General features: G+C 39.0%; 1 protein-coding gene across 1 annotated transcript; it reads right to left on the reverse strand.

Annotated features, from left to right (window-relative positions):
- Positions 1-339: 339 nt before the first annotated feature.
- On the reverse strand, positions 340-26,369 carry tgfbrap1 (transforming growth factor beta receptor associated protein 1). The gene is made up of 12 exons (XM_003218769.4): positions 26,124-26,369; positions 20,916-21,617; positions 17,339-17,533; positions 13,501-13,655; positions 11,293-11,375; positions 10,090-10,431; positions 8,219-8,276; positions 6,709-6,852; positions 5,631-5,777; positions 4,366-4,525; positions 2,899-3,332; positions 340-1,570 (listed from the first exon to the last, which is right to left on the reverse strand). Exons 2-12 carry the CDS (start codon positions 21,598-21,600, stop codon positions 1,382-1,384), a joined length of 2,592 nt encoding a protein of 863 aa, XP_003218817.2. The 5' UTR covers positions 21,601-21,617; positions 26,124-26,369; the 3' UTR covers positions 340-1,381.
- Between the last annotated feature and the right edge of the window lie 1,603 nt (positions 26,370-27,972).

Below are 27,972 nucleotides of genomic sequence, written 5' to 3' on the forward strand. Positions count from 1 at the left end.
ATATGATCTGTGAATGTCAAGGATCATTCTGCAGAAACAAGAAAACACCAGCCACCAAGACTTTTAAACAAGTTTTGAAGTGGTGCTGAAATGGAAAAAGTAAATGGAGTCAGTTACATTCTTCCAAGACAGACTAAATTCTCTCCCTTCCACCACTCAAAGAAGAGGGTTGTTCCTTTTTTGATAAGAATTGAAGTAAAAATCTCGTTGACCCATCATAAAGTCATCTAGGTTTTTACAGCTGATTTTTTAACTAAAATTTCTAGACCTATTCATGAGTATTAACAATATGTAACCTTAGTAAAGTCAGACTACATTACAAATGAAAAAGCACACTACTTCAGAATTCATAGAGCGTTTATTAAGTGTTATCAAGCTTATTCAGCACCTTCAGGATGCAATTACTGATGGCTGTAAAGCACCCTTTTCCCTTTATGTGAATTCACTCCTGCAAAGCAGATCAGAGGCACAGGTATCTTTACTTGCAGGGAAAGATGGCTCTTTGAGATGACAGGTATAGACCCTTGAAAAAGCTACACCTGTAATTACTGATTATGCGTGTCCGCTCCAGAGAACGTCAAGGTATAAAAACCATTTCATTCGACGGTATGTACAGAACATCTGTATAATAATAAATAATTCATATTTATTTAAGCCTCTTCCTTTGCCCCTTCCCACCCACAAATGGTATATGGTTCCCTGGGACAACACCAGTGGCTTCAATGTGATTAGTAGTGTCAGAAACCCAGACTTCATGCCATGGTGTCCCCATCATCTTGCCCCTTTCTCAGTCCCAGTGAGGGCAGGAACTCCCCAGAAGTTAGTGCTTCAACAGGCTCTGTAACAGATGGATGTACAGGGCAGAAAAAAAGAGAGCAAAGGCTCAAAAGTGCATCCAATGTTTAACAGTATGAAAAGCACAGAACAAGTTCATGATGCTGTTCCACGAGGCCAAATTTAGACCTAGTTGGGAACGTAAATGCAGCTTTTCTCACCTCCCAAGAAAGTGCTGCTTTGTGCCACTTATTCAAGAGACAGAATTATCAGCTCTTTGGGGGAGAAAGGCATCATTTCCTCACCAGCCTCTTTCCTTCCAAGGCCAGTTGACCACCAAATTCAGTGCAAGTTTCAATTTTTTAAAAAGTTTCCTCCCCCTCTCCCCCTCCCTCACACACACCCTTACTGTAAGGAAGCATTTTGTTCATTATATAAACATCTGTTACTTCTTGTGCTGTCTACATTCACAAAAGACCAGCAGTGAGGCGGCTGTGTTTCACATTGGCTGAAGACATCCCATCCACCTCTTCTTTTTTGGACGTATTTGCTCTTCATGACGAAGATTCTCTTCAATGTTGCTCAGAAGCACCACCTCTAATGTGCTTCATGTCCGTTTGTTGGGGCTGGATAAATGGTGGTTTGTGTTCGAATTCACTAGCCTGCTGGCAGCACAGTGTGTGTGGGCCATGCCACCATTTGGATACCTGACAAAAGCAGGCTCACCAAAGGGGCTCTGACACACCTGGCAGAGCTTTTTGTCCGAGAGAACAGTCGGGCTTTCTTTAAGTTTTACCTACAATTAAGAGAAATGAGACAAAATGAAAATTGGTACAGGGTTAACTAAGGATCTGCTATTTTTGAAGCTCATGTTACTATTCTTGCCTATTGCTTCCAATAAGGCAATTTTACTTGGATGTACACAAGAGCACTGAATTCCACCCAAGAATCAACAACACCAAGATTTTTTTGGCGGGGGGGGGGGGGGGGTGGGGGCGCAAGACAAATAGTACTATTTCTGATTACATTATAAATGGGGAAAATGTGGGCCTCCAGACATTAGCAAAGAATCTTTACTGAGGAGATGTACTATAGTTCCACTTTCTAGACTCCATTTCCACTCACCCTCCAGAACCCCCCCCCCAAACTCATTGAGAACAAAGACATCACCCACCAACATGCAATGATGGTGGTTGCAGATTGTCTTCTGTGCATCCCCATTCTATACTATGCCTGAATGTTGTACCACTTGCCAGTCTTCGTACCTTTATAACTGCAGACTTGCCTATATGAAGTGCCTGATGGGAGGCTCAGCATCTCACATTCATTCACTTTTAAAGAGTTGTAGCAAAGGGCAATGTGAAGAGAAAGATACCATATTTTGCCTAATAATCACCACAGGTTTTATGCAGATTATTCTTAGCCAAAACATGGAGTGCAATCATTACATGCTTTTTTTTTTTAAATCAGCATTATGGTACTTAACCATCATGCTTTTTAAATCACTTCTTTTAAGGGGAGCACCACACTTTCATTTCTGTGGCTTGATCAGAGTGCTGCAGTATTTCATTGGGTTGAGTGACAATACTGTGAGTAGTGCAGCCATAAGGAAGGCTGAGCGAAGGAAGATAGATGCTTTTGAACTGTGGTGTGGGAGGAAAATTCTGAGAGTGCCTTGGACAGCAAGAAGATCCAACCAGTCCATCCTCCAGGATGCTCACGGCTGCTCACTGGAGGGAAGGATATTAGAGGCAAAGATGAAGTATTTTGGCCACATCATAAGAAGACAGAAAAGCTTGGAAAAGGTCATGATGCTGACCTGAACCAGCTAGACCTAAATTTTCCATGAGATTCAGCAAGTTCTCAATGGCAAGAGTAGAATTCTTCACTGAGGAGGTAATACTTGTAATGGAAGTTTTAAAACCGAATTAAAGGAAACAAGCCCTTAATCTACCAAGTATTTCCTTCGGAGGGATATTTGCCATGTTTTGTATTCAATACAGGAAACCAGGATAGAAACCATCCTTCAGTATGCTATCACCAGGTTGTGCTCTTTCCATCAAGAATCCAAATGTTATCCTAAGATTTCAGTATGTTTACACCATGTCAGAGCAGTACACTCACCTTTTCATGCTTATAGGCCAGATTCTCAGCTTTTGCTAAACCCACTGCAATCTGAGCCATCCTTTGTGCGTGAATGCTTTCCCTCATTGCACCGGTCAAAAAAGAAGAAAGGAGCTGCACTGACCAGCTGTCGGGAATAAGCTGCAAAACACACACAGCATCAAACTCAGCTGCATGATTATTTAGAAGATCCACAGCAGCCATGACCAGTTCATGATCTAATGTGCTGGAATTCAGATGTGCCGAGAGCAGCATATGAAAAAGTTTCCGCCTGTAAGGAAGGTCTTTGCTCTCAGAATTCCAGGCGCAGTATTCCTCAGCAGTAGCAAAGTCCTTCAGCTCATGGACCAAGATATGTAAAGCTTTGTCGTGCTCTTCCAGTTTTCCATATAATATTGCACACTCCATATGAAGATCTGTTCCACTGATTTTATCTGCAAAAGTAGTATGTAACCAGAGTCCTTATCAATGCAAGAGAAGGATATATTTTCCATATAGCAACTAGGTCTTTAAAAGCCTGAACTCAAAAAAGTAACCCAAAGGTAAATGAAGGCAAAGGTTTCCCAAACTCATATCACTTACACTTAGAATTCTGGATTCATTATTATACTTATGTACATGAACTTAAGGTAATTTCCTCACGTGAATGGATTTGGTAACTTCAGAGCTACAAAAAGCTACTTTTCCAGACTACAATCCCAGAATCTTACAGTCAGCTTGGCTATGAAGCTGTATTTTAAAAAAGTACTCCAGGGGCTATGTGCCTTCAATTTGGATTCCGTCCAATATTTTTCTTATCATTGGCAATCAATTTTATTTGTTCTCTTTAATACAGGATTAAGAATGATGTTAAGAGGACAAATGCCTTGGTTACAAGAAGGCCTTGACAACTTTTACACAATACTGGATTAATATCACGTACCATTTGAACACAGCTCCATGTGCCCACCAAGAACATGTAATGTAATCAAGTTGCATACAAATAGGATGCCCAATTCATGCAATATTCCTCATTCAAAAATGTAGAAGGATTTATAGACCAGGGAGATTGCTCACATAATATCCTACAATGGATCTCTTCTAATGGTCACACTGACCTGCAACATGCTACAGGTTAGAATGAGATGGGGAAACTAAATGTTCTTGGGATACCTACCAACTAGACTGGACAAGGTTGGTAAATCCAACCATTATCAGTGGGAACAGTGGTCCCAAGTCTTCTTTTATGGGTTACTAGATGCAGTAGTAAGTCATTGTTTAATTTATTTACCCTGCTACACTCTCATTATCCCAATGATAATGTGTCTTCCAATCATCCTGTGCACTCTTGCTTATTGTACACTGCCAGCTTGTACAATAAACATTCAATCCTTCTCTAACTGATGAACACTGAATATTTATGGCCTGCAAAAAGAGGAATAAAGGCTCTCCCATCACCTGCTCTAAATATAATTTTAGTTCTCTTACCTAAAATAAAATGAACTCTATAAAGGTCAGATTTCCGCAGAAGATTGCGTAGTTTTGCCTGTGTTTTGGTCAATTCCTCGTATCTCTCTGCACCCAATGATTTTAGATGTAGCACCTCATCCAGGTAAAGCACAGCTAGATGGGTATGGAACTTCTCTTTCTATTAATATAAGAGACATTCAGTCAATTCTAAAATGTTCTCCATAATGTTCCATAGCCAATTCTTATTGCTAGTTAAGCAAATCCAAATTACAACAAAAGGTTAATATGAAAGACAGATATAGACATAAGCACCGGAAGTATTTGAAAGGACTTTAGCAAGATCAGAAATTAGAAATTCTTCCAATGCAGCAATATTCATGTGCTGCAAAGATAATGAAATTTCAAGAGCACATATGTAAAAAAATATTATATTTCACAATACTGTAAATATGTACTTTTAAAGCACTCAAGTGATGTACATTTTTCTATTTTTGGAAATACTATTTCTTTCAAAGTACAATTCCATAATCTGTCGGATAGGAGTAGCAATTCCTGGGAACATATGCTTTCTGTTATAAGTGAGATTAGAGTAGGGACCTTCACACCCCTAGAATTAGTCCCCAATTGTTTACTGGACTAACAGGAAACATTCCTGATGCTGTATGCCAAATCATGAGATTGGTACATTTGCAAGGAACCTGATCAGATCAGAGCTTGGAAAAGTTAGGGTGTTTGATCATTAGCTGCCCAATTAATGGCATGGCATTTTAGTGCACAAGTAACTTTTCCAAGTTCTGCATCAGATAGGAAAGATATAAAGCAAATAGGTAACATTGCATCCTGATCCCAAAAGTTGTCCAAGGATCGCCTTTCATTCAGGACTGGCAAAAATCAGTAATTAAGTAGGAAGGCTTTCCAATCTCAAGTCGACTGGAAGCAGCTATACAATTTAATTCACAATTTAGTGTAGGGTGTAACTGCAGCACTTCCAACAGAACACTACTTTTAACAATTTTCCCTTCAGCTAATTGATCTTCGAATAGCAAATACTGAAGAGGTTAATTCTATTTTAAAAATAAAAATAGTAGTCCTTTGTGCCACAATTAACTTCCAGTACTACTTTATCCCTTTCCTGGGTAACTGGAATGGAAGAAGTGCTAAAGGCCAAAAGTTACTAGTGAATTATCTAATCTATTCAAAAGTTCAGGGATCCAAATACTGCAAGAAAAACAACAAAATCACACTTTTTAATGTTACAAGGACTCACCATAAACCCAACTTACTTTTATTCTTCTTTCTAGAACCAAAAATTCTAAATATTTTACTAGTGATATGGGGTATTTGTTAAGGCAGCTGATGACATCATCAGGATTGAAACTGTTATTTGGTTCTTCTTCCAGAGGCCTTTTTGTGAAAATGTACACTCCAACCTAAAGCAAGATGCATTTAGAAAATCATGACACATTCAGGAAATTGCACACATTTCTGATCCAAGTTACATAATCCCATGCTCCTTAAAATATTCAAGATGACCAAAATGCATCTAATCCTTTATAGTTCTACCCAGTTACTGAAAGCATAATGCAGTAGCCACTATGTGACCAAAAAAACCCCTCCAAAAAACAAACAAAAAGAGAGCACACCTTTCAATTAAGCAATTAAGCTTAGAAGACCGTAACAAATAATAATGCAATCTGGGAGGAACAGTGAAGTCACTATCACTCTCATTAAAAATATTGCCTAAATAAAAAAAATGATGTATAACCTTTTTCTCTTATAATATGGCACAGATAATCACTTTCATTGAATGCATGACAAACAATTCTGAAAAATTGTTTCTGAAAAATATCTGGCCCGTCAACCATTTGGATTTTGGACGAACCAAGATGTACAATAAACATCCCAGAAGCCCCAACTCCAAAACATCCAGAGGGTAAATGTTTACTCCACCCTTCCTCTAATGGATTTCTGTGATATTCAAATAACTTAATTTCAAAATTAGGCAAATGCTAGACTGCTTTGGATAGAGATGCTACATTTTTCCATGTACAGAATACTAGTGCTGAGTGCTGGGAACATGAAATTTCCTAGAAATATACCTTGAAAAAAAGATGCAAGCTTGAAGTAATTTTAATAGCCGTCCTTCCACATGATTTCCTACCATCTGACTAGCACTATTTCATATTTGTTATTTCATGCATTTCTAGAAGGAAGAGCAAAATGCTGGAATTGTGTATGATTAGACTTAAAGGTTTGAGAAACAGAAAAAAGAACAGGATGTAAAGGACTAAAGACTCTAAATAAGGTATCCAAGCAACAGCAATCTCAAAAATCATTTCCTGAAAGAATTCAGTAACTAACCTCCTCGCTTCTCTGCAGGACCCATTCTGCATACTTCCACACCAATTCATGGTCTGAGCAGGAGGTAAGGAAGTCTACAATATAATCGTAAAGGTCTGTGCGTGTGGAGTCTTGAATGTCTCCATTAACGATTTTTACCCATAACTGAAGGGCAGAAGAAATATAAAACCAATCAGGTTTAGTTTCATGACAATTTATATACTTTATTTTCCTTGAGGCCACCACTTTATGGAATTACCAAAACAATGTAAAGTTGGTATGCAGAATCCAAAAAAAGCGACATTTGTTAAAGAGCACTTAAGAGACGGCTCTAAGGGACATAATACTTGAAAGAGAGATAACCTCAAATGGGATTCCCCATTTGGATGTATATACTCGAGTATAAGTCTAGTTTTCCAGCCCTATTTTAGGACTGAAAAAAACCTCCTCGGCTTATACTCGGGTGAGGGTCCTGGTGGGCTTATACTCAAGTATATATGGTATATTTATTATTTTTCTCTATTATTATTAATATTGTTACATTTATTATTTTACTCTATTAATTATTATTATTACATTTATTATTTTACTCTATTATTGTTGTTACTTTTACATTTATTTTACTGCATTTATTATTACATTTATTATTTCACTCTATTTATTATTACATTTATTTTTACTGCATTTATTATTATTATTACATTTATTATTTCACTCTATTATTATTAAAAGGATACATAAGCACATTTACATTGAAGAAGATGAAAATAATGATTTAATCAGAGTTGAACAGTCATATCTTAAATTACAGTTTGATGTAAAGATTCAAAAACATTTAAATTACTGATGCCTCAATTAATGTAATTTTATTGGTATCTCGGCTTATACTGGAGTCAATGTTTTCCCAGTTTTTTTATGGTAAAATTAGATGCCTCGGCTTATATTCGGGTCAGCTTATACTCGAGTATATACAGTAATAGGCAATATTCTGATCACTTCTTAAAAAGATCAGCATCTGTTGTTCTGGCTCATGAGTTCAATGCTACCAGGATGAATAATAAACATATAAGCACTTGTTAATATTGAGCTAATTGCTACAGGTATCAGCTAAAGATCTGGACACGAAGGCCTCTTACAGAACTAATAGGTAAGCTATTGGGGGTTTTAAATAATCACTTTCTCCTACTATATGAGGCATTTTTACAGTTACAAAGAAGCAACCTCAATAACAGTATATCTAGACACAAATGACAGTGAGCAACTAAATCAAGAAGAATGGACTCAGGATGGGATAAGGATCTCTACTGTACAGATACACTGAGGAAACTAAGGTATTTTAAAGATGACTGAAGTCCAGAATTCCACCCTTTTTCCATCAGCTTAGCTATCTACCTGGACACTGACAACAACAGATTTACTAGTTTAAAATCCATACACATTTGGTAATTTCCAGTGGCCTAAACTAGCTTTTGTTCACTAGGAAGCATTTACAAGTTGTTTTGACTTCTTGGACACATGGTGGCACCCTAACCTGTAGTGCAGCAGCATCTTGACTGTTTGAGTGATACAGGAGCCCAAGTGCAAAAAATCTGTTAAAAAAAAGAACAAATTAAAAGGGAAATGACTAGAAACACTACTTAGCATTTGCAAAACAATGTGCACAACTAACATGATTGGTAGTCTCTATATATGCTCCAATTTTCCACATGACAGTTTTATATTATTTCTATTTTATATGCGCAGATCCCATTTCTGCTTTCTGCAAAATGATACGAGATAAAATCAGAACCCAATAATTAAGGATTCTAAACTAATGCCTTGATAGTCCTGTTTTAAAACTATCCAACAGAAGTCATTGTCTGGCAAGGGCCAAATTTGCCCCTTTATCCTATGAAAACAGAAACAAAATACTGCCAAATCAACAAACAAACCAACAAACATATTAGTTGCGTTCTTGTTCTGACAACTAACAGGAAAACAACAGGAAGACTCAAAACCATCCGTTCTAGATTGAATGTAAGATGGGAAGACTATGGTCTGGACACAAAGGTTTTAGCATCTTACACAATTTCATATATTTTTAGTTGTATTTCCTCCAATCAGCTCAAGGCAAGACAAAGACAGTATATATGACTCTTCTCTTCCCTCTTTATTTTCACTGCAATCTAAAGAGGGAGGTCAGGCTGAGAGAGTGACTGACCTACAGTCACCCGAAGAACTCTGTGGCTTCTGTCTCCCAATTCCCAGTTAAATACCTAACTACTATCCCACTAATCCCAGGAATCTGCCTAAGAGTGCTCAAGATATGGTAAACTGCTTTATTTTTGATAGCAGGTTAAAATAATCTGGTTGATTCTATCATTTTACTGTAGAAGGATATTTTTAAATCAAGTGTGATGTGTTTTATCTCACCATCATGTTTTAAATGAATTCAAATTATTTTAAATTATTAGGTTTTTTAAAAATGATTGTTTAATTGTTTCATAGATTTTGTATCTTACATTGTTTTGCCTCTTATTTGTTTTCACCTGTACTGAAGGGTGACTGAGGTCTCACATTGAGAAAAGGTTAAGTTACAAATTAAATACAGTAGACCGCCCCCCCCCCCCCCCCCGGTTCATAGGACTACAAATCATTGTTTCATTTATCAACGTCTGAGAAAATGCCCCCTCTAGGCATTTTATAGGTCCTCCAAGCAATTCTATGGTATACTTCCATGGGAAGGTGACCAAAGAGTTGAACTTGAAGACTTAATGATGGTACGCTTCTGCTGGACATCCTTGAATCAGTAGGGTTTGCTGTTAATCCCATGGGGGTAAAACTGTATGGGGGTAAAACTGTAAATAAATAAATACTCATAGGGCTCAGTCATTAAAGAGAACGAAGAAGAGAACTGTAATATAGTTCGGCATCCTTCTTCTTGTTTCTCAGTTCCAGAAGGAGGGATTTGTAGTGGGAACGACTGACACTGCCAGCTCTTCTAAACCTAAGCTAAATTGAAAGTGTACTAAACTACTACAGTTACAAAATAAGCATATTAGTACATAGCACTTAAGCAATAGCTAACCATTCTTCCTCAATGGCTTTTTTAAAGGAAAAAAAACCTTTAAAATTGTGTCTTTTTGAAAACTATAAAGATATATAGTAAACAAAAATACAAAAGTTATGAAGAGATGCTTACTTTTGAAAAACACAGCAGAATATGCTAAGTGCTATTATAATGTTTCTGTTTGTAGAAATGTTTTTCAATGGGCACAATTTCTATAGATAAGTAAAGACCTAAATCTTAATATTGTTTTAAAGGCACATGGGCCCTGGGTTCAACATGTCAAAGACTGGATAGAAGAAATATCTAGCACTCTACAGACATTATACTGTATGCTCCAGGGGCAATAAGCTTACTTTTTGTGCTTCTCCAGCCACGCAGCGCTATCTGTGAGAAGGCAGGAATTTTCTGAGACCAGCAGATCTAGAAGGCTTTCATGATTAGATTCCGCATAGAGCTTCAGTAAAGCTGTGTCAACATCTTCCTTGTAGCCATTAGCAACTTCAGTGCTACGCACCTCGCTCAAGTAACTCATGAGAAACTGCTTGCACTTGACCATCTTCTCTTGGTCCCCTTGCGTCAGCTGGTTTAAGTCAGCATATTCATGGAGGGGAGGGTGGGATCGCATGAATGAAGAGGAAGTAGGCAACAGGAAGGGGTAGAGGGAGATCAGCTCCCGGACATCGAGCTGGCCGCTTCTGCAATTACAGTTTCAAACTAGATGAAGCAAAGAGAAAAAGCACACGTGGGCACGCACCACATAATGTGTGCGCACACATCCAGAGGATATTGAGATTTGTGCAACTATTTAAGATAATTAAACAGTAACATCACCACCACTTGGGATATTTTACAGTCTGTGAAGCCCACAAAGGCAGAAAAATGGCACCCAAATCTACAATAGCTGCTCACCCCATCCCATGCACTTTGTGCTCTACACATATGTATACACACATTTCACATGTATATCTTAGGGATGATGCTCCAAGCTCATGATTACTTACCTCAGTATACCAGATTGTTGACTAAACAATCCTTTTGCTGAAATATTCTTTTGCTGCTATTTCATTTGTGAATTTGGCAACCAAGCTTAAAACCATCACTTCCAGAGGTGTATAAAATATTGAACACGTACACAATACTAAAAAAATGTTATGTGCCAATATTACATATAGGCCAGCACAGAACACCCTGGGGGGGGGGACTACTTCCCCCTCTAAATGCTTGCCAAAAACACTGTAAGTATTAAGCTGATTCTAAGTCAGGTCTGTGAAATTAGTCACATCAAAAGAGCAACAAGATAGATTCCTGGGCGGAAATGGTAGATTCACCGCATTTACACACATCTCAGTACACTAGAATTAAAGTACCCAACGAAAGGAGTTGATTTGTTCAACCGTACCAAGAAGTGTGATTCTAATTTAGTTTCTGTCCACTGCCTGAAAGTATCCTTTAAGTATTTCATCCCGATCATATCAAAATATCTCAGAACTTGAGATCTTTGAAAATTAATACACAATTAACACTTGGAGTATTTCTCATACCAAATGAAAGGCTACCTGAAGAGTTCTTTTGCTTCGAGGAACTGAAGCTGTGCAAACTGTATAAATCCTGCTTGCTGCAAGATTCGCTTGTACATAGCCTAAAAAGAGATAAAACCAAAACAAATACAATCAATATGGGCAAACTATTTGCCAATGCACTATTTGTGTCCCACTGAAATGCGCCAGTCCACCCATTTATGCCTAGGTTTGTTCCTTTCATATACTCACTGACAATTGGTTAAGATTGTTTTTATGCTTTTATAATTTTACGTTGTTTTAAACTGATTTTGATTATCCTGTTTTTATGTAATGATGTATATGTTTTAATTTGATTACTTTTATGATGCTATGATGTAGATCGGGCTAATCCCCATGTAAGCCGCTCAGAGTCCCCTCAGGGAGATGGAGGCGGGGTACAAAAATAAAGTTAATATTATATTATTTATAATAATAATAATAATAATAATAATAATAATAATAATAATAATAATGCAGAACTGGGCTGCCAAATTTCATCTTTGCACATTTTTGCATGATCTTACACAATATGCATAAACAGGCAGTTGGAAAAGACCAACAGGCAATTGTGCAACTGAAAAGCAAGCCATATTGCAAGTCATCAATCTCAGCCATGATTTAGTAGATTAAGCAAGGATGAAAAGTGCAGCATAGGAAGAAATCTAAAAAAAATTATCTCTAAGCTGTAATCCCAAAGACATCACAAACTCAGTAGTTTCTATACAAATGCCTGCAATGCATGTAAAAAAGAGGATAAGAAACATACATGCACACATATTAATTTTATGCCAGGATAAAACTAGGAAGAAATATGATAAAAGACATATACAATGTATTAATACAGCACAACTGAATTTTCTGTTTTATAAGTATCCAAAAGTCCCAACATATTGCACTGCTTTATCCACAAACCTTTGCAAATTTCTTCCATTTCTCAGTAATTAATTTTGAATGGAGGCTATATATTATCATCACAGCCTATGTAGCTACACCAGAAGCATATTACATTTATTATTAATCTATAATTGACTGCCAACTTCAGAGCTACTTCGGAAATCAGCTCCACTGAGTTCTGCCTTCCCTCAACTCTCTTCATTCAATTTGCCTGTTTTCAGAAATTTTTAGCTTTAAGAACTGTCATCAGAGCTTGCTTCTTAGCTTCTCTCTCCACATCCTTTTCTTTTTAAGTTGTTGTTTTTACATTCTCCAGACATAAACTGTGTTTTTATTACTGATCCTACATAAACCACCTTGGAAGTCTCTTTAGCAAAAAAAGCAAGGCAACAGTACAGATTTAGAGGGGACAGTGGAGAGGAGGAATTGCCAAATGGCACCTATCACCTTTGGTTACACTGTCAAAACATGCTTTAACATAAAAATATTCTATATACGTGGTTGTCACCAGCTCCTAAATTTGCAACATTACCAGAGGTCTATCTGGCAGCAAGACCATATTAAGTCAATTGAACTGATTTCAACATTTAGATCAACATTACAGAAGATATGAGGGTCATTCTACCATTTCTCCAATGGAGAATTAAAATACATTACAGCTGCTCATTTCACCCAGAATTTTTTAGATACTGTCTTAACCATCTAATTCAGCTCTCCAGACTTTCAAGCAGTAGTTAAGAACAGAGTACTCCTCTGGCGGTAATATATGATCAGATATATTAATACAAAGGCTATCCAGAAAGTAGGTTACGTTTTGGATTTTAAAAAGGACAAAGTATAGGATAAATAATTTACCATATTCAGCTGAAAGGCACATTTCAATACTACAATCTCAAGTAATCCCCACTGAAATCAAGGCACGTTTTATATAGATAAATGAGTTTGAAAAGGTCTGCCCCAGTAAATTTGCCGCCTCTCTCCTCCGTTTCCAACAACGTTTTGGCTACGCTGCAGAAAGGGAGAAGGGGGAAGAGCTGACACAAGCGGGGAATTTACTGGAGCAGTACTTTTCAAACTCATTTATCTATATGAAACGTGCCTAAATTTCAATGGGAATTACATGAGATTGTAGCATTGGAATGTGTCTTTCAGCTGCATATGGTAAATGATTTATCCTATACTTCGTCCTTTTTAAAATCCAAAACGTAACCTACTTTCTGGACAGCCCTCGTATAAAACATCATCTTCACAGCTTGATTGCTACTCAGCCATCTTCACATAGTCAGATATATTTTAAACACTAGTACAGACCTGGAATTTTTCTTTTGGAATATTTCTTCGGGCTCCCTTTGCTAATACTAGCGCTTCTTCAACTCTCTGACTGGCCAAAAGATCCTGAATCTGTTTTTCCAGAGGTAGTGGCACCAAGATGAACACCCCTTTGGTGGTTGCTACAATTACTTTGCCTGGAAAGAAGAAAACAGAATGTCCTATTTTCATTTGATACCTTATCAAATAACATTTTCAAAATAAGCTGACAGAATAAGTCAATGAGATACATATACCGAACACTTTTTAAAAGGGGAAATACATTCTTTCAAATCCAATATAACCCAACAGCTTCTATTATACACAAACTATTATATTATACACAAATATTGCAAAATCCTTTTACTATATGACATAGAACAACCTGGTTCACCTATCACTACGCATCCAGAGAATGCCAGGCTGGAGATGGTGGGCAAAACTATAAAGGTGTTCACTGGAAATCTCAAGTTAAATTAGTCAAATGTGGGAGTAGGAGCCACAGTTGAAGCAGATCACTGGAACAGATAAATATCCTTTAAATAACGCAGCTCTTCCACTTTAGAACTTCGGTTAAAATTACAACAATACTATCCCAACATAAAAGCAAAGAGTTGGAAAGGCCTGTAAGAGGTAACTATTCAAAGGTAAAGGTAAATGGGAATATACAGCTAAAGCATTCCTGAAATATGCCCATCTAGCCTGAATTTAAATACCCCAAAGAAGGAGAGTTCCACTGCTCAGCAGCTCTTATAATAAATGTTAAGGTTGAATGCTTTTCCTTTGCAATTGGTTTGTGTCCTAGTCTCTGGGAGAAACAAAACAGCAAGCCTGCTCCATCTTCTATAAGACACATCTTTGATTGGAATATCACTATTATCCCTCAAACCTCTCCAAGCTAAACACACACAGCTCCCTAAGCCTTTCCACAGAGAACTTGGCTTCCATTTTGAACACCCTCCTCAGGACAGAGTACCCTAGATGAGGTCCGATGTTCTGGGTCCTCAAGATTGCTGAGTGTCACATGTTGTCACAGCTGAATGCAAACAATATATAGAGTCTTGATTATCTGACTTAAACTGGCAGGCAGATTGTCGGATAATCGAAACTGTCAGATAATAGGGAGAGTGGCATAAGGAGGAGCCTCTTCCCCTGTTGCTGGGGAAGAGCCTCCTCCTCTTCCTCGTCTTCTTGCGAGGAACAGTGGCGGGGCACCTTCCAAGCCTTGGCCTTGCTTGTCCTTCTCCTCCTCCTCCCTCCTACCCCTCCCCCCTCTTCTTCTGAGGGAGAAGAGGAGGGGGATTGCGAGGAACAGAAGCGGGGCACCTTCCAAGCCTTGCTTGTCCTCTTCCTCCTCCTCCTCCTCCTCCTCCTCCTCCCTCCTCCTCCTCTTCTTCTTCTGAGGGAGGAGAGGAGGGGGATCGTGAGGAACAGCAATGGGGCCCCTTCCAAGCCTCGTTTGGAAGTCGGATAAGCGGGACTCTACTATATCTATATTTTCTATATTAGTGAAATTTGTTGTGAACATACAGTAGAGTCTCACTTATCCAAGCCTCGCTTATCCAAGCTTCTGGATAATCCAAGCCATTTTTGTAGTCAATGTTTTCAATATATCGTGATATTTTGGTGCTAAATTCGTAAATACAGTAATTACAACATAACATTACTGTGTATTGAACTACTTTTTCTGTCTAATTTGTTGTATAACATGATGTTTTGGCACTTAATTTGTAAAATCATAACCTAATTTGATGTTTAATAGGCTTTTCCTTAATCCCTCCTTATTATCCAAGATATTCGCTTATCCAAGCTTCTGCCGGCCCGTTTAGCTTGGATAAATGAGACTCTACTGTAGTTAGATAACCATTAATTTTACCAAAAGCTTCTTGAATTATATAAATGCAAATAATAAATTAAAATATAAAAATCCAAGAGCTAGCAAGTCTCTATAAACTGTCCACATACACAAGTACCTCTGCGTCTGTCTCGGTCTCTGTTTGATGTGTTTATGGGCATTGAATGTTTGCCCTATGTATGTATAATGTGATCCGCCCTGAGTCCCCTTCAGGGTGAGAAGGGCAGAATATAAATACTGTAAATGAATGATGCTTCCACAAACATATTTTCCCTTCCAGTTTGAGGAAACGAAAGTTCAGATTTGCTGATGTTTTCCACTTATCTTTACAATTTTATTAGCTGCATTTCCATAGAACAGTCAATTTAAAGCGCCACTTTCACAAAGTGCTCAAAGAGTTCTAAAATTTGAAAGAATTCCAACAATTTTCTGCAACACATACTGCTTCCTTCTAAACCTATGATGGATTTGTTGGCTATGGCAACAATGACATCTAAAAGTTCTCTTTTGCTAGCAGAAGGCCTCTTTCACTCAAAGAAGATCTGATTCTGACCTAGCAGAATGAGTCTTGTGGCAGAAAACTGACACTGAATCCAGGTAATTCCTTCTGTTTATCAAAGCAGTCCATCAAGGACTTTTTATAGCCCACAGGGGTTTACACCACTAGCAGGATGCTACCCAATATCTGCAAATAGGATCCCATAATGTATATTAAGTGTTTAAAATAAAGACAATTTGGATTTGACTCCTAAGGAAAGAATCTGGAAAGTGTAAGGGTATGTCCAACGAATAGTAAAATAATAGTACTAAAAGGGAAGTTTTCCAGTATAATACAGGTTCGTCGAACCTTGAGAAGCTAATAATAATTCCATCCCTATGGTTTAGACCAGAGAGGGAAACTATGAAAGCACCCCAGACCCAATTTCAGTGGTGTTTTCTGCAGGCTGCAAGCTGAAAGAAAAGGAAAGAAAAAGAGGAGGGAATAAAAGGAAGTAACTTTGAAATTTTTGTGTGGAAATAACTTCCATCTGCATTTCTAGTTGGGGATATGGGAGGCCCTGAACCCTGTTTTTGATTAAAACCATGCTCATGAAAGCATCCCTGGGAGACTGTCTCACTACACCATTAAAGTGCTGCTATCCCACTTTAAATCCCATGGCTGCCTCCTGCTGGATCCTGGGATTTGCAGTTTTGGGAGTAACCTTTAAAATTCTAAGACAGAGAACTCCTGGGCCTCACTAAACTACAAATCCCAGAATCCCACAGGAGGCAGCCATAGGATTTAAAATGGGATAGCAGTGCTTTCAAGTGTAGTGTGATCATCTAGCAGGAATTGGGGTAAATGAGCTCTTAAAAGATAAAAGACTTTAACTCTTACTCATTGCTGCCAGGCATATTTTATGTCTGTCAAATTATATGAACCACATACATTTACTTAAGCATTTCATGCACTATAAACGTGCACCTTACATAATTTATTATATGCACAGAGTCAGGGTTTCCTTCAGCTCAGAGTACCAACAGTACTATTGAATCTATCCAATAAAACACTCAGTCCAAAGAGATATGCCTGTCTAATGCACACAGGTCAAAGTAGCATGGCTATTGGAGTAATACAAAACTTAATTTGACTGACCGTGAATTCTTAACAGCTTCTATACTTGAAAAACATTTAAATTTTCTCCAAAGCAGATAGTTAATAGAACACACATACAATATATGCTGTGTGTACGCACACACACATATGTAATCTAAACAAGATAAAAGTTGTCACGAATAAACAAAGCTATACAAATGACTGTATTTAATTCTAAGACACCATTGATTCTAAGACACACACTAATTTCAGTATCACTAACAGAAAAATGGTTTTTATATATAAAGCACCCACAATTCGAAGACGCACCCTGTTTTTCAAGATGCTTATAAGTTATATGGGAGAAAAGTGCATCTTAGAATCAATGAAATACAGTAACCCAACAGTACCTTCGAAGTCTTGTAGGATATGGCCATCCTTAAAGGGCAGTGTCTGTTTTTGCTGTTGGTCCAACATACTGTGTACTGTAATGAACTCTTCATCCAAAGCAACCACATAAGGAAAGCAGAGGGAAGCACCGATCACATTTTCAGACCAATGGACAGGAGCACGCTGGGAAATGCCATCAACAGTGGCAAACATACCTTTAAAAATTAGAAATAGAAGATAAGAGACAAATGCATCATATAACTAGCTGACTGACTGCATTTTGCACTATATGAATGAACATCCTAGAAAGACCATTCCCTGGGATTAAAAAATACAATAATAAATCAACAACTTGCTATTCTCCCAGGCTTGTTTTCTGCTGCCCTGCAGACTAGGACGCGGAACAATGGCTTCAAACTACAGGAAAGGAGATTCCACCTGAACATCAGGAAGAACTTCCTCACTGTGAGAGCTCTTCGGCAGTGGAACTCTCTCCCCCGGACTGTGGTGGAGGCTCCTTCTTTGGAGGCTTTTAAGCAGAGGCTGGATGGCTATCTGTCGGGGGTGCTTTGAATGCGATTTCCTGCTTCTTGGCAGGGGGTTGGACTGGATGGCCCATGAGGTCTCTTCCAACTCTACTATTCTATGACTCTATGAACTGCCTCCCACTACCAAATGCTAGGGGAACGCTATAGATCTATCAATAACGTTAAAAATATCAACCAAATACTCTGTATTTCACTTGCACTTTATTCTTATTGGTAAAAAGGAAATCAGTTTAAAATTTTACTTTAAAAGACAGAGTTAGTCAGGATCTTTGGTGTCATCCACTCCAACACACTGTTTAGTGTAGGAACAATGACAGTAACAGCTGATCATGCAAACTCTACTTCAGTACTTTTACTACCTCCCAACTTTAACCTCTTCCACTCTTCTATTCTCATGAAGTTTCAACATGATTTATATTCTGACCTTGAAAGCATCACACACATATAATATTACCATGTTTATGTAGATGCAAGATTCAAGAGAACATATGTCAAATAAGATCAACTAAACTATCATGATTAAGAGCTCTTTACAGACTTTCCTTTTATGAAACAAGAGCCTGATAGGATACTAGACATCCTTAAAATGAAGACTCCTTTTTTATTGTTGGCTGGAAGTTGACTGATTTATGGCAACTCTATGAATAAGAGACCTTAAAGTCACATCTACCATATTTTCCAGTGTATAAGACGACTTTTTAACCCATGAAAATCTTCACAAAAGTCGGGGGCCGTCTTATATGTCGGGTAGACAAGAAGAGCAGCAGGTGCTCACAGGCTTTCCCTTGCCTGCGGCCTGGTCCTGGGATAGGAGGCGGAGCGTAGGTGGAGGAGCCGACTCCCTCGACTCCTTACCAGGCTCTGCGGGCAGTAGGAGCCGGGCGAGAGGCTTGCCGAGAGGCTAAGGCCACGTGGTGCTGCCTCCCTCGCCCAGCTTTTGCCACTTGCCAGGCTCGGAGGGTGGCGGGAGCCAGGCTAGAGGCTTGCCATGAGGCCAGGCTGCACGGTGCTGCCTCCCTTGCCTGGCTTTTGTCACTTGGGTCCGGCTGCGCCATGGCTGCTGGCAGTGGTGGTGATGGCACCGGAAGAACCAGTGAGGAACAGACTGTGTTAGTTTCTCCCCCAATTAAGGGGTAGTCTTACACGCCAGAAAATACAGTACTCATATCTTCCAGACTCAGGGTGGGGGTTTCCCTGGGCTTTCACCTTGATAACATGCCGATTTACACAATGTGGCACTTTTTCATATTCAGAGAAAACTGAGTATCTTTTACACATTTTATGTTTGAAACATCCAGTGAGTACAAGCATACAGTTTTTTCTCCCAATAATTCTTACAAATTATTAACACTAGAAGTTTTACAAAGACAAACTTTTTTTCTATAACATGTGAAAGGAATTCCAGAAAGTAATAAAAAAAAACCAACAGAGCAGGACAAATATGATTTAGGCCTGCTTTTAATTATTAACAGTTCTTCACTAAACAAGATACCCTCCTTCTAGTTTTATCTTAAAAAGCACTTTTCATTTTCCACTGCAAATTGTAAATGGAGATTGCACATGTTGGAAAATGGAGTGAAGATTTAGCGGTTAGACCCTGTTCTTGCCCAGCTTTATTTAATTCAAGTATGTCTTCTTACAGCAGAGAAACACTGACACAATTATCTTCATGATTTACACTCTGCCTGGAATATGTCAGCTTTGCTATATAGCAGCATATTATATCTCCCATGCAACATTAAAATCAAAATTTAGCAAACTTGGAGTATCAATCATTACCTGTTCTCATGGAGAGTTAGGCATAGCATTTCTTTCAGTAAACCTGAACACATGTAATGCTACAAAGAATCAGGCTCTGAACAGCACTAATTTTTAAAGTTATACTCTAGGTTTAATTACTATGTGAGAAATTAGTATTTTTTGTTGTACAGGGTTTGGCTTTGTGAGGCAAACAATGTTTGCATCATTTAACTGCTGCTCTTTCACTGATTTTATTTGAATACAGTACAGTCTTGCTTATCCAATGTTCTATATTATCCAATGCAGTCTGCCTCCTGCCCGGTTCCACAGCTGTTTTTCTAGGCAGCAATGCGCAGCAGGCCAACACGTCCAACAACACAAGTGCAGCCACACTCCCAAACAAGTGGCAGACTTGTTGTAAAACATGATGTTTTGGTGCTTAATTTGTAAAATCATAACGTAATTTGACGTTTAATAGGCTTTTCCTTAATCCTTCCTTATTATCCATCATTTTCGCTTATCCAACGTTCTGCTGGCCCATTTATGTTGGATAAGTGAGACTCTACTGTAATGTCGTTATTGTTGTTGTAAATCATCATGAAAGGTACATTTGCTCTATGCGTATGTGCCTTTAAGTCACTTGTCAATTTATGGCAACCCCATGCATTTCAGAATGCTTCCTTAGGCAAAAACTATTCAGAGGTCGTTTTGCCAGTTCCTTTCTTTGAAATATAGTTTACAGTGCATGGCATTCATTGCTTGTCTCCCAGTTAAGTACTATTCCTTAGCTTCCATGATAAAATGGGATCTGGTACATGTATGGAAACAGAGAATAAATGAAAGCATAAACTAAGTCATCTAACATTGTATCAGAGCATCACAGGTATTAAGCAATATTTTCCTTACCTTAAAATTACAATGAACACCATTCTGTGCACTTGTTTTTAAAGTTACCATTAGCATTCTTATTTACCTATTCTGCATTATGTATGCTTTCCTGCTGTGAAATCCTAGTCTGTTATGTTAAAACAGAATATCATGGAACTGAGAGTACATAACGATTTACCCTTTTCACTTAGTGGTTTCAACTGTTTTAACAGTGTTGTTATTTTCAATACTTCAAAACAGCTTTGTTCATATTATATTGTTTGAGCTAGTACACTCTTAAGGTTTTATAGAAAAATCAGAAATTAGGCAAAATAACGTGTTCACATTTTACCAGCACGTTTTGTTAGACCTGGAAGAAAGGCTGAAATACAAAGAAGACGAAAGTGTTTCAAATGGGATGCAACGTTCACAGCAATCCTACCTAGTCCTCCAGGTCCAGCCAATAGGAACTCTTGTCTGCCTATTCTTTTCACAATTGGCCGCCTCTCTTCGACAGAATAAGGAAACAGATCCTGGGAGACTCCAGTGCTGTAATTTAATATAATGTACTGAGTGGTCAGGGCAAGGCATAAATAGTGGCCATCTACGGCCACAGCGTAGGGCTGCTCCTGAGTGGAAACCTCCTTCACAATCTGGACTCTGTCTTCATAAACCAAGAACAGCTGAATGGTCCTCCGTTTGACGGAAAGGATACAAACTTCAACACAGAACGGGTCTCCACTCACAGGGTTTTCATTTAAGGTGAATGTCACAGCTCCCTTGATGCGGGCTCCGGTAGGGATGGGTTCCAGGTTCATCATGTTCATCAATGTTATAGTATTATCGCAAAGCACAAGGAGGCGATTAAGAGCTGAAGCTGCTTTCAACTCTCCAACAGCCTTCCGGAAGCCTAAATTTTTATACAGCTGCTTGGTGACAGAAAATGTTGCTATCTCTGCTGGTGAATTTTTTTCCTCCAAGAGGAAGTGCCAGATAGACCCATCATTGGTGCCAATGTAGAGGTTCCTTCCACAGCACTCAATGCATTCGATATTGATCCGAGCTTTGTCGCCCATCAGCATTTCCCGGTCGACTACAGGGACAAGCTTGAAGGCCTTGACACTCATTGCGCTTTCCAGATGCCCTGTCAAGCAAACAGGAGAGGCAGTATCTTTAGTCACATTCAGGCCAAACAGATAATAAATTGGGTGGGAGAGTTAAAAGTTTCTTAGATCATCTATAATTCCCCAAAAGCTGTGAATAAAATACAATACAAAAACAGTAAGGCAACAGATTAAGCAATTAGACAGTACATTAAAAAATTAAGAATGAACAAACAGCCATTATACAAATAAAGGGAGACAAAAAAAACAAGTACTGTCTGAGGAACACATGTGAAAACAACATCACTTTAAGGAATGTTCAAACAGTTTCACATGAATGTGGAGTTTCAAAGTATGGGAACTTTGACTGAGGGTGCATCTACACTATAAAATTAATGCAGTTTGACTGCCATGGCTCAATGCTATTGGAATAATGGGAGCTGTCATCTTTACAAGATGACAGTTTCCTGCCAAAAAGTGACGGTACCTTACCAAACTACCACTCCTATAATGCCATAAGACTGAACCATGACAGCTGAAGTGGTGTCAAACTACATTAATTTTACATTATAGATGCATCCTAAATCACAAAAATGCCACTGGTGGGGAGGGGGAGAAGAAGAGACAGGCATAGTGCCACCATGCCTTGGCCCAGAAGCAAACACCTTGATTATGCTTCGCCTGCCTAGCAAGGGGTTGGACTGGATGGCCCTTGTGGTCTCTTCCAACTCTATGTTTCTATGACCCTCCATTCCTCCAACTATCTGTGCCATGCTTTCAGAAAGAAATAAGAGGTAGTATCTGCTGGATTTAATCACTTCCCACACTGCCACTTCCATTTCCTTTTGTGCTATGTCATAATTAGATTGTAATCTCAAAGGCAAAGTGCCATGTACAGTGATGACACTACATAGATTAATGGTAATAGTAAGAATGGAGTTCCACGGTCAGACAGCATTCTTTTGATTGTTAGTCAACCAATGAAGTTCCCAGTTCAACTAATAAAGCCTTGCCTTTCTGTCCAAGCATTTAGGTGCAGCCCTAAAATGACCCAGGAGTGTTTCAATATGACATGTAATCTGGCATCAACTGCCACAAGACCCAAACATGTCATTTCAACAGAACTGCATCACATCCCTATTTACACAGTGATGTTGACTAGAACTTCTGCTTTATACGAAACATGAATAATATAAACAGAAGCTTTTACAGACAGTATGCCGTAGAGTTGAAAAACTGCCATCTTCACTCCTTTGCTGTGGGCTTCATAAAAGCATCCTGTGGCCCTGATTCAACTCAGTTCCAATTTTGATTTTCTAACATGATAAATAATTGGCAATCTCCACCTGGCATATATCCACAGTAACCATATGTCAGAAATATTTAACACATTTTACAAGCTCAATCCTACATATGCTTTCTCAGAAGTAATTCCCATTGTGTTCAATAAGGCTTACTCCATAATAAATTCAGGACTGCAGTCTCAATTCGGCAAGAATACTGATTTAATCATCACACAACTTGGGTGATTTGTACTGTTTTCTTTAGCAACTTCAAAACATTACAGCATAAGATGCAATCACCCACTGCAATCATTTAAAACATTTTAAGGGACCAACTCTTACTTGGATGGAAATATTCAGGTGATATATTTCCATTGAAATTTGCATTAATGGGCTTTGAAGGTTCTAAATTATATGATTCAATCCGTATAGATAAGGCATGGGAAAATTTTGGCCCTCCAGGTGTTTTGGACTTCAACTCCCACAATTCCTAACAGTCAGTTTGCCCATGCTTGGTATAGATTAATCAAGGAATTTTAAAACATTTCTTTTACTGCAATAATCAAATCTATGTCGTTATTCATATTTTAAATAAGCACACAGATTACTCTCTCAATAAACTCTTTAGTTTCACCCAAACTAAATATAGTATGATCAGATACATTCTTGAACATATTATGAAAACAGAAAACTGTGAAAAATAAAGAACCCTATTGAAATGAGTGATTTTCTGATGAAGTCACATTGTAGGATCTAAAAGATTCTTAGAAAGGAATCCTTTCAAGGAATTTGCTAGTTCTTCCAGTGATAACTACCAGCATGAATGCACCACAGAATTGCATGCAAGTCATAGAAAATTACTAGAGATAGCATTTTGTCAGATGAGGGTAAATGAAATTGCATGAACTGTCCCTAAAGGTATGAGCGTCAAAAACTCCAATTATCTCAATAGAATTTATGCCCAAATAGTTGAAGAACCAAAACTTTATTGTTGATACATCAGTGGGACTAAAAAAATAGGCAAGAAAGGTCTTATTCTACCCACAAGGCTTTCTTTTAGTTTATTTTAGTGTTAGTCCACTTGGAATCTACTACTTTACAGGTTGTTGCCAGAACTGCTGTTAATGTTTAACTTCTTGGATCATGTGCAAAATACAGAAATACTCTTAGTGTTACTAATTCGTATATTGAGAGTTGATTAATTGGATCTTGAAAACGTAACAAAGACAAGAGGTTTTTTTTTTTTTAAAAAAAAAGCAGAACAAGTAAATGTTACCACATACACACACTAACGACAAAGTGATTAATCTGCAATTGTGAAATTCAACACGTCTCTTCTTCCTGCAAGAATTCCAGTTAAACAGAATAAAGCTACTACACCTTCCTTAAGTTAGAAATTATGTCATGATTTCCAAAAGCATTAAATGTTGTTCACTTAACGAAAGCACAGTTTAACACATCATTGATTCAGGACATTGCTATTTACTATCTGTTAGAAGGAAGAAACAGAGATTGTTATGAATGCCATGATTTTCCATACAGGTCTACTGTCAACATTTTCAAAAGAATAGCACTGCTTTCTCTCTTCCCAAAATTGAAGACAGAATCTGTGCATGGGCTATGCCACTTCTCTTGGATTTTCAAAACAAACAAAGATTGTGGCATTTTCTAATCCATTCCAGCTTTTCCAATCAATATAGCAGGTTTTTCTCCACTGAAAGCTGGCATCTCAGCAGGCACTTAGAACTCTGATAAGTTTCTTGGTCACTTATTACTGTTCTCGTTTGCTATACAGTGCCTGCAAGGTGTATGACATTTTATAAGTAAAACAACTGGGGAAAAACATAGGTCCTGCCAAACATGTACAACTGAATATTGCTTGATTTTTTATTTAAAAAATATTTTTAAGGTGTGGATGATAGGATCTGTGGATACAGAATCCGTGGGTACAGAGGATCAACTGAAGTATTACCTCCCAAGATCTGCTGTTCCAAGTACAGTATTTTGAACTTTGGCTCTCAGGTTGGATCTATACTGCCATATAATCCAAATGATAAAAGCAGATACTTCAGATTATCTGCTTTGAATTGGATTATATGAGTCCACACTGTCATATATTCCAGTTCAAAGCAGAAAATGTGGGATTTATTCAGCTGTTTGGAAGGGGCCTAAGACACTTGAGGCTTCTGGGAGTTGAAGTCCAAAACACCTGGAGGGCTACAGTTTGGGAATTACTAATGTAGACACTACACTCCTATTGGTGCAGTCTGGATCGCATTGGCCTTTTAAAGCGGAAGTCTCACACTGTAGGCTCTTCATCCTGAGAGACAAGACTTGGAGGGCACCTACACAGCCCAACAACAAATAATTCTTAGGGCCCTTCCACACAGACATATAACTCAGAATATCAAGGCATACAATCCCACAATATCTGCTTTGAACTGGGTTGAGTCCACACTGCCATATATTCCAATTCAAAACAGAAAATGTGGGATTTTATTCAGTTGTGTGGGAGTGGCCTGGGTTATCTGAGTCCACACTGCCCTATAATCCATTTTTGAAATCAGCAGGTCAAATATGCCCAGAAGCAGAGCTACAAATTGAGGCAGCAAAATGTGAGTAGTTAATGCAGCAGGACACTATTCTTAACTGCCATGGCTGGATGTTTTGGGTGTTGCAGTTGGGCAAGGTCTTTGAGCGCTCTCTGCCAAAAAGAGCTGGTGCCTCACAAAATGACAACTCAGCCTCTTCTACACAGCGGTATAAAATCCACAATGAACTGGATTATAGGGCAGTGTGGACTCAGATAACCCAGGCCCCACCCACACAGCTGAATAAAATCCCACATTTTCTGCTTTGAACTGGGATATATGACAGTGTGGACTCAGGTAAAAGGTAAAGGTTTCCCCTGACGTTAAGTGCAGTCATCTCAGGTAAGCCAGTTCAAAACAAATATTGTGGATTTTCTGCCTTGATATTCTGGGTGATATGGCTGTGTGGATGGGCCCTCCCCCAGTTTCATAGGGCCCTTTGCCATGGCAATTAAAGCGGTGTCAAACTGCACTAATCCTGCAATGTGGGTGAGTTTCAGCCTGCACCACGGCCGCCCTCCCTCCCAAGCGAGAGACCCTCTTCCAGAGGAAGAGCGCCAGAGGCATGGCTTTGCGGACCAACCCCTCAACGAAGAGCCAGCCGGCCTCCCTCCAAGAGCAGACCGGGCTGGAGCCAGCATGCCCGCCCGTCCGCCCGTATGTGAAGGCTTACCCTGCCTGCCAGGGCCCGGGCCTGCTCTCCTCCCCTTCCTCACGCGAGGCCCCGGCGTTGCCTGCCTGCCTGCGAGCCTCGGCTGAGCGTCTTCCTCCGGGGGCGGCTCCCGGGGCCTTCCGGTCACAAGGCAGGCGGGAGGCTCCTCCCACTCTTAGAGCGCTATCGTGCCTGCTGCCGTTGCTATGGCGACTGCGGGATTCTGGGGCTGGTAGTACTGTGGCCACCTAAGGGCTCTCCGGCGGAGAAGCCTAGATCCCTCTCTCCGAAGAACTGATGCAGTTTGGCGCTGCCCTGGCTCAATGCTATGGAAATCATGGGAGTTGTGGTTTTCACAAGGCCTTTGAACCTTCTCTGACCAAGAGCGCTGGTGCCTCAACAAACCACAACTCCCATGATCCTATAGCATTGCGCCCTGGCAGTCAAAGCGGTGCCAAATGCATTCACATAGATCAGGCTGTTAGGAATTGGGGGAATTGAAGTCCAAAACACCTGGAAGGTCCAAATTTGAGAATCACACACAAATAGATCTTCCTTTTTTCAGAAAGAAAAGAACCAACTATGCAATTGGCCACTAGAATGCCTTAAGATGGGATTGCATTCTGCACTCTTTGAGTATATTTCTTACTAGCTTGGGTATCCGGCGTTGCCTGGGTTATTGGAAATCATTTTCTTATTTTACAAAATGCATAAGGTTGTGGGAGTACTACAACTCACATCATGCCAGATTAACCCCCCTGAAACTCTATCAGTACTTAAAGTTTGTCATCTTTGGGTAAATGTGCACTAGATCAGTAGTTCTTAACCTGGGCTCCCCAGATGTTTTTGGCCTACAACTCCCAGAAATCCCAGCCAGTTTACCAGCTGTTAGGATTTCTGGGAGTTGAAGGCCAAAAACATCTGTGGACCCCAGGTTAAGAACCACTGCATCATCAGTGGGGTTCAGTATGCTCCAGCTGTAGATGAATTACAACTCTTACAGTCCCATCAAATCCCTTCAGTATGTTCAGTTGGTCGTAGGGATTCTGTGTGCTAAGTTAGGTCCAGGGCCATTGTTGGTGCAGTCCAGAGTGCTCTTTCATTGCAGGTGAACTATAAATCCCAGTACTTACGACGGCTATAAATCAAGGTGAATTCCCCCCAAACCTCACCAATATTTACCTAGGAATAAATTCCTCTCTGATTTCTGAGCAGGAATGTGTGCATAGGTTTGCACTGTTAACTGTATAATTTTTTTGGTTTAATTTTCTGTGATGGAAATCCATGGCTATATGAAATCAAGTTTATGTGAAAATGAGGGGGGAGTAGGAAATACTACTAACACCCTGTGACAGTTACAATATTTATTTATAGGAAACAGGAAATAGGAAACATCTTGTGTTGATCTGATTTAGCTGACTTTACCTACTGGTTGAACTGGTTTAGAAAAGATGTGGAGGCAGAGCCAAGCATTTCTAACCAGGAAAGCAACTTTCTAAGTTAATTATTTTCTTTGTGTTGGTGCAGCAAATAGTAACCCAAGACTGTGCTAGGAACTCAGAAGGACAGAATAGATTAGACCTCTAATTATAATATAAATTACTATTATATCTGGTGACTAATAGTGGGTGACATAAAACCCCTTCTACACAGCTGAATAAAACCCCACATTATCTACTTTGAACTGGAATATATGGCAGTGTGGACTCAGATGTCCCAATTCAAGGCAGATATTGTGGAATTTTCTGGGTTATATGGCTGTGTGGAAGGGCCACTTTGGCCATGGCTTACTATTATGGAATCCTTGGAGTTGTAGTTTTACAACGTCTTTAGCTTTCTCTGCCAACGAGTGCTGGTGCCATGACAAGCC

Source organism: Anolis carolinensis, chromosome 3 (assembly GCF_035594765.1).
Source record: "Anolis carolinensis isolate JA03-04 chromosome 3, rAnoCar3.1.pri, whole genome shotgun sequence".
NCBI classification, from domain to species: Eukaryota; Metazoa; Chordata; class Lepidosauria; order Squamata; family Dactyloidae; genus Anolis; species Anolis carolinensis.

Coding starts and splice junctions, on each gene's coding strand:
- tgfbrap1 (XM_003218769.4), bottom strand. CDS start 21,600: ATGAGTGTCAAGGCCTTCAAGCTTGTCCCTGTAGTCGACCGGGAAATG. Junction 10,432..11,292: donor GAAGCAAAAGAACTCTTCAG/GTAGCCTTTCAT, acceptor CTGTAATTGCAG/AAGCGGCCAGCTCGATGTCC. Junction 5,778..6,708: donor TCCTGCAGAGAAGCGAGGAG/GTTAGTTACTGA, acceptor ATCTTGCTTTAG/GTTGGAGTGTACATTTTCAC.